The sequence below is a fragment of the Lycium barbarum genome, chromosome 7 (assembly GCF_019175385.1).
Source record: "Lycium barbarum isolate Lr01 chromosome 7, ASM1917538v2, whole genome shotgun sequence".
In the NCBI taxonomy this organism is placed as follows: domain Eukaryota; kingdom Viridiplantae; phylum Streptophyta; class Magnoliopsida; order Solanales; family Solanaceae; genus Lycium; species Lycium barbarum.
This window is the reverse complement of record NC_083343.1, coordinates 2,372,155-2,380,169: the sequence shown is the minus strand read 5'-3', so window position 1 is coordinate 2,380,169 and position 8,015 is coordinate 2,372,155. Positions and strand designations below refer to the sequence as shown.

General features: G+C 36.3%; 1 protein-coding gene across 1 annotated transcript; it reads left to right on the top strand.

Moving 5' to 3' along the window:
- Positions 1 to 5,409: 5,409 nt before the first annotated feature.
- LOC132602750 (uncharacterized mitochondrial protein AtMg00810-like) lies at positions 5,410 to 6,681 on the top strand. The gene has a single exon (XM_060315528.1). The coding sequence runs from the start codon at positions 5,410 to 5,412 to the stop codon at positions 6,679 to 6,681; it is 1,272 nt and encodes a 423-aa protein (XP_060171511.1).
- The last annotated feature ends 1,334 nt before the right edge of the window (positions 6,682 to 8,015 follow it).

Sequence of the window (8,015 nt, the reverse complement as noted above, 5' to 3'; positions counted from 1 at the left end):
AGTACAATGTATATCTAAACACAACTATGAGTTTCAAAAGCACAACTTCAAAAACTCAAATTTTCAAATTCAAGTTTCAACTTCAAAATTTATGACCAAACGGATTGTAGTAATTGTCACCACATCAAATGTTGTGCCTTGCACGGCGCTATAGAGAATTGAGTGGTCTGTAGATTTATTTTGTTATTGACAAAAACAAATATTTCAAAATGCCTAATTAGTCGCTGGCATGTCATTTTTGTTAGGCCTCTTCATGATGAATATGCCTTATTTGTACTTTCCTCTTTTTTTCGTCATTTAAGAATGACATAAAAATGTGTTAGAATTATTTATGAATGGAAAGAATGTTCTGCTGATTTTGGTTTGTTTGAACAACAAAGAAAATGTAACAAATATAGTAGAATTGTACCAAAATGTAAGTGGTTGGCATGTTTCTATTAATATAGAGTAATTGGCCTCTATATTATGTGTTTTTTTGTATATAGAAAATGTCAATATCAATTTCATGTAAAAGATAAAATAATTAAAGTTGATATGAACAAATTTGAGGAAATTCGGAAACGGTATGAAAGACACAATAATGGAAAATTAAGTAGCTTAGGAATTAAGATACGTAATTTACTAGTTACTACTATAACATATATCTATAATATAAACTTTTTTATATCTGAAAGCGTATATACCATAAATACGCAATACGCTCACATGGGCCAAATGCTATCACAGCAAAGCAAGTTGAAGATTTTTAATTGTTTATACGATCGATCAAATCTCAAACTTGAATATTCTACACTTGGAATATTTTCTAGAAGTTACTTGATTTTCGTAACTTCTAAATTAATCACTAATTTTATAAATTGCAGCCTGCAGAACTCTCGAAAGAAACAAAAAAGAAAAAAGAAAAAAAAACAGCCTGCAGAAATAATGTCTGAGTTTGCCCTGCATGTGATCAATTGCTCGTCAGCATAATAATAAAGTGTTTTAATAATCTAAATAAATGATTATTGTAAGGACTCTAATTAAAACTTAATTTCCTTTCTAAAGTAACCAAATTAAACTGTTATATATGGTTAATAAATTTAACGTAACAGAAGTGGCGATTCTTTAAGTCTAGATGAAATATTAATTTATAATTAAGAAATCTTAGTTTTAATAGTTTCAAAAACAAATTTAAATTAAAATCAAGGGTCATTGTTACTTCTATATATTGAAAATGAACTGGAAATATTGACTAAGGATATAAGTGTAACAATTTCCACCAATTTATACTACTTGAATGAATTGATACGTGCATGCAAATTCAAAGAGTTAGTGAAAAATTTGAATCATCTTCACCAACTTCATTCAATTTATTCAAGACCAACATTTGAACATGAAAGATAATCGTACAATTACAACAACGATAGTCTTAAACTCTACTTGTATGAACTTGTTCACACATTTTCGATCTCAGACCCGAAAAAAGAATGTCAATTGCGGTAAATTAACAAGTAACGCAAAATTCATTACTAGAAATATATTATTTTCCGATGAACATTCCTTCAGAATTAATCTGCCAAAAATCAACGATTCCAAACGACATTCAGATGAGATTTAATCAGTCAGAAAATAGCTTGTCATAAACATTTTCGATGAATTTCCTCTAAAACTTCGGACGTGCTTCTTAAATTAAACTTGACAAGAAATAGTGAAGACCCGACGAGAAAATATAACTAATTGTACAATTACAACCATAGTCCGTCAAACTCCACAAGTATTGTGTGAGCTGACCATTACCGGTTCTAGAACCGGATAAAAGAGGTTATAAGTTGGAATAGTTTGACGACAACAACAACAATATACCTAATGGTATTCCACAAGAGTTGGAATAGTTTGACAGCAAACGTAAAACTAATTAATTAAGTTCTAATGAATCGTCGCAATATATGCCAAGCTTAAATTGAAATGGCTAATGTGAATTTATAAAGTCGATTTCAACTTGGTTGAAATTAAGGTTGTGCAATTATTATTATTACAATGATATTCTTTTGAAATTACATAGAACAAGCTAAGGGAAAGTGAAAGTGAGTTCCACAAGGAATAGGAATTGTCCTATGCTCTAAGGATGTCACTGTATGAATAGGAGTCCATAATAGGAATAGGAGTCTTATGCATTGTAGGAGTCCTATGCATTGTATGAGCTCTCTTGTCTATAAAAGAGGCCATGATAGCCGTGTATAAGCAAGATCAATAATACAATATTCAGCCTTCTTTCTAAGCCTAAGTTTGCTAAACTTCTTTATGGTATCAGCGCTTTGGTTTTAGTCCACTAGTCCACATTTAATCTGTATCTTGAACCCTATATCACGCACAATGGCAAGTTCATCATCCTCCAGCCTCTCTCTCTCACCCGCCTCTCTACATCAACTCATAGCCATATGTCCTATAAAATTAAAACCCTCGAACTACCTAGTTTGGAAAACTCAAATTACACAATTGATGCAGACTTTGAAAGTTGGCGAGATTATTGTAAAGGATCCACCATCCTCGGTTATAGCAAACGAAAAAGACGAAGAGGTACCGAACCCTAAGTTCCTTGAATGGGAAGAAAGGGATGTCTTGGTTCGAAGTTGGCTCACTGGAACCATGACTGAGGAGTCAATGTTCCTTATCATTGGATGCACTTCGGCCAAACAAATATGGCAGAGTCTTGAGGACAATTACCTACAAGCTAGCAAAGACAAAGAGTTTCAACTAAAACAACAGATTCAGAGTATCAAGATGGGCTCAAAAACTGTGGATGAGTATGTTAAAGAATTCAAGGGAATTTGTGATAGCCTCGCTTCCATACACAAACCCTTAGATGAAGATAGCAAAGTTATAAACTTTGCTAAGGGTCTTGGAAATAAATACAGGACTTTGAGGACAGTCATGTTGGGTAAGCCTCCATACCCAACTTTTACTCAGTTTGTTAATGCATTGAGAGGATTCGATATGAGAGAAGAAGACAGTGAAAATGATAATGTTGATCAAGCCATGGCTTTTCAAGTCCAGAAAACTCAAGGAAGTTTTGGTAGAGGCAGAGGAAACTCATTCAGAGGACGCGGACAAGGTCGAGGAAGAGGTCAGTTCGGACCTAAGTCCACTAATTACACAACTGGGAGGCAATCTGGTTTCACTGCAAATAATCAGAAGAGTGCTCCACCGCAAACAAATGCATGCCAAATTTGTGGACGAAACAATCACACCGCCGTCACTTGCTTCTATAGGTGGGACTACTCTTACCAATCCCAACAAGAAACACCACAAGGATTTTCGGCCTTGACTATCAATGAGCCATCCGACAACAATCTCTATATGGATTCTGCAGCAACTCACCATATGGTACATACAAAAGGTATTTTACATAATCCTACTTTATTCAAAGGCACAGATTCGGTTATGGTAAGTGATGGAAAACGAATTAAAATTACTCATGTTGGGAATAAGAATATAGGTACATGTTTACGATTGAAGGATGTTCTAGTCGTACCTAAATTAAAGAAAAATTTATTGTCAGTAAGTAAGCTTGCAAGTGACAATGAATGCGTTTTGCAATTTTCTGACGTTGAGTTTGTTGTTAAGGACAAGAAAACAAGGAACACACTGGCAAAGGGGAGTAGGAAAGGAGACCTATATGCTTTGGATCCCGACGATGCAGATGGAGAAGTACATCAGGCCCTAGTTGCTCTACGTTCTAATAAAGCATCCGATGAAGTCTGGCACCAAAGATTGGGACACCCAAATTTCAGGACTATGCAGTTTTTACATTCCAATAGATTAGTTAGAATTAGTAGTTGGAATAAAAACTTTTCTTTTTGCACTGCGTGCCAAATGGGAAAAAGTTGTAAGCAACCTTTTGATCATTCAAATAAAGTTGAGGTTGAACCTCTGGTCAAAATTCATTGTGATTTATGGGGTCCTTCACCTGTCACTTCTCCTCAAGGTATCAAATATTACGTTATTTTTGTGGATGATCATACGAAATACACCTGGTTTTACCCATTGAAAAGAAAGTCTGATTTTTTCGCCACCTTTGTTAACTTCCAGAGATTGGTCGAAAATCAATTTGATAGGAAAATTAAAAAATTTCAAAGTGATGGTGGTGGAGAGTTTAGTAGTCAGAATTTTATTGATCTTCTTACTCAATGTGGAATTCAAAGACAAGTATCATGTCCACACACACCCGAGCAAAATAGAGTTGCCGAAAGAAAACACAGACACTTAGTTGAGATGGGTTTAACTCTATTGTTCAATGCTAATGTCCCTTTGCACTTATGGGTTGAAGCATTTATGACAGGAGTATATCTTATAAATAGACTCCCCACGCCGGTCTTGAAGATGCAATCTCCTATTCAGAAGTTATACAAAAAGAAACCAGATTATACTGGTTTGAAAATTTTTGGTTGTAGGTGTTTTCCATATCTAAAGGGATACAACAATAATAAGTTTCAACCAAAAACTTTTCCCTGTGTGTTTATTGGATATAGTTCTTTACAGAAGGGCTTTAGATGCTATAATCCGCAAACGAAAAAAGTTTATATATCAAGACATGTAATATTTGATGAACAATGTCTACCCTTTTCTTGTAATTCCACACAGGATATTGCCAACAAATATTACACTTTGTGTACTTACAAAGACTTCATTGAACCAAAGAATGCTCCAGGTGACGAGGATGGAAATAAAATACAAGTTGTTTCTACTGAAGAAGCTACTGTTGATGAGAATTCTAACAACATAATGGAGCTTCTCTCGTCTGATGAACTTGATGCCACCACTTCTGACATTGCCCAGCTGAGGTCTCTGTCAACGAGCTCAAATATTGAAACCCAACAGTCTCCAACAATCAGTTCTTCACCTGCAATTTCAGAAATCAGTCCGGAAATCTCATCATCTGCAGGTCTGTCTCTTGGTGAGTCCGAAGGTATTAACTTATGTGTTGATTTCACTGGCTACCAGTGTCCTCCAACTACATCACCACCCTCTCCGGATAACACTCATCACATGGTGAAAAGGACAAAATCAAAAGCCATGTTACAGCCATCAAACTTCCTAGCACTTTTGGCTACTAATAATTCTTCTCCTGCCAGTGAACCTAAGAATCTAAAGGAAGCTTTATCTCAACCTCATTGGTTGCAAGCTATGAGAGAAGAAATGCAGGCTCTACTTCACAATAACACCTGGAGACTTGTACAACGGGAACCTCAAATGAATGTACTTGGATAAAGGTGGGTGTTCAAGACAAAACTGAAGGCGGATGGGACGCTCGAGAGGTATAAAGCTCGCTTGGTAGCGAAGGGATATAATCAAATTGAAGGTCTAGATTTTGAAGACACGTTTAGTCCGGTGGTGAAGGCTACAACAATCTGCATAGTTTTAACTATAGCCATGGTACGAAAATGGCCTTTTCGCCAACTTGACGTGAAAAATGCCTTCCTTCATGGACGACTCAAAGAGACTGTCTATATGCAGCAACCTCCGGGTTTTGAAGACTCTAATGCACCAAATCATGTTTGTCTACTCCAAAAGGCCATCTACGGGCTAAAGCAAGCACCAAAGGCATGGTTTCAAAGGTTTAGTGAAGCTCTTCTTCACTTAGGATTCCTTGGAAGCCATGCCGATTCATCTTTGTTTGTTCATCGGCATAAAGGTGATATTGTGATTTTGCTGCTATATGTTGATGATATCGTTATAACTGGGAACAATCTCATGCTTTTGCACACCCTCATTTCCCAGTTGCGTACTCACTTCGCTATAAAAGATATAGGCAGTCTCCACTTTTTCTTGGGCATTGAAGTTGTCCCATATACAGATGGAATCTATCTTAGTCAAGTGAAGTATGCAAATGACATTCTCAAACGGACCATGATGCACTGTGCTAGAGCAATCCATACGCCATTGTCGCAGAAAAATGATTTTCATGTCGCAACTGGATCCCCTGTTGATGCATTTGATTATCGAAGTATAGTTGGAGGACTTCAGTATCTTACACTGACACGCCTTGATCTTACTCATGCTGTCAATCAAGTGTGTCAATTTATGCAAGCTCCTACAACTACACACTGGCAAGGAGTGAAACGTATTCTTCGGTACCTCACAGGGACTATAAACTTTGGCCTTCGCATCACTTCGCGATCCTCCTTACAAGTTGTTGGCTTCTCAGATGCCGATTGGGAAGGTTGTGCTATCACTCGTCGATCAACAACAGGACTTTGTGTGTTCTTAGGAACTAATTGCATCTCCTGGTCATCTAAGAAACAACATACTATGTCAAAATCCAGTGCTGAAGCTGAGTATCGCGCCCTAGCTTCACTTGCAGCGGAAATCACATGGATCCTTCATTTGTTGCAACACCTTGGCGTATCTCTTGCATCTCCTCCGGTCCTTTATTCCGACAATATCAGTGCTTTGCACCTCACAAGTAATCCTATTCTCCATGCTCGCACAAAGCATGTTGAACTAGACTACCATTTTGTAAGGGAAAAAGTTACAGTTGGTGCGATGATCACTAAATATGTTCCATCTGCAACTCAAGTGGCTAACATTTTCACGAAGGCCTTGACGAAGCAGCAATTTCAGTTTTTACGCAGCAAGCTTGGAGTTGTCTCCCTACCAACGTCCAGCTTGAGGGGGAATGAAAGTGAGTTCCACAAGGAGTAGGAATTGTCCTATGCTCTAAGGATGTCACTGTATGAATAGGAGTCCATAATAGGAATAGGAGTCTTATGCATGGTAGGAGTCCTATGCATTGTATGAGCTCTCTTGTCTATAAAAGAGGCCATAATAGCCGTGTATAAGCAAGATCAATAATACAATATTCAGCCTTCTTTCTAAGCCTAAGTTTGCTAAACTTCTTTAGAAAGAAATGACACACTAATTATAACTTGTATTCAAAGAGATTCCTGAATTAGAGTTAATCACTTATCACTTTGTTCTTAAATAAGCTGAGTTTGACTTACTAACACCTGATCTAATTGATTGCCACATCTATCATCTAACTGTTGTAACAAATTTATTGTTTGCTAATTTGAAAACTACTAAAAAGGGTAGAAAATCCAGTCCCCTTTCTAGATATTTTGGTTGCATATGTTACTTTCAAAATGGAGAATTAACGAAAAAAATAGAAACAAAAAAATCATTGACTTTGACAGGGTATAATTTACAGCTAGTGAATAATGCTGAATTAATTACCGGACCACCTAAAGTTGCGGCAAGCATCTCTTCATTTTTAATCAAAACTTTTGGTTCGAGCTCTCGAATATAGTTACTTTAATAGGGGACGCTTTTCATCTTAAGGTGGGATTTCCAGCGCGAATCCTAATCTGTCGAGCCCTAAAGCACGCATTTGATACTGGGTGAGAAATCTAAGAAAAAAATATTAGAGAGCGCATTACCCTTCAAAGTGTGACTTTTTAAAGTGAATCCAAATTAGTTGGGTCACAAAACATGTATCGGGTGAGAAATCAAAGGAAAAAATGATGAATTAGTTTCCATTAACTAGAATCGCTCACATATTTGTTCTCCTCCTTTTGTATTTGTATATTAATCCTTCACCAAAGATGTTCTTCTCTTCAAATCGTACATAATTTATTAGTAAAGAAACTACAAAAAAAATTGAAAACACAATTAATATGATTCGGCTTTTACCTAATCAATAGTCAAGAGTCATGACTTAGATCTTAAGTTGCCAATTGGCAACATGAATCCCGTCCAAACAATAATAACAATGACTAAAGTACTAAACTTATGAGTGAATTCGGATTAGTTGGGAAATTGGATTTCACATATTGAATAATTATACAAAAGCGGCAGGAATTCGAATTAGTGAATTTCGGATGCTGAATGATTATACTGAAAGTAATTTACTACACCTCAAGCAGTGGGGAAGCCCTGATTTCACTAAGGATGGTCAAAATATAAGTAAGTATATATACGCAGTGTCAAGAAGAATTCAACATATTATGTATAAAAAAAATATTAGCATGTCTACACAA

Coding starts and splice junctions, on each gene's coding strand:
- LOC132602750 (XM_060315528.1), top strand. CDS start 5,410: ATGGTACGAAAATGGCCTTTTCGCCAACTTGACGTGAAAAATGCCTTC.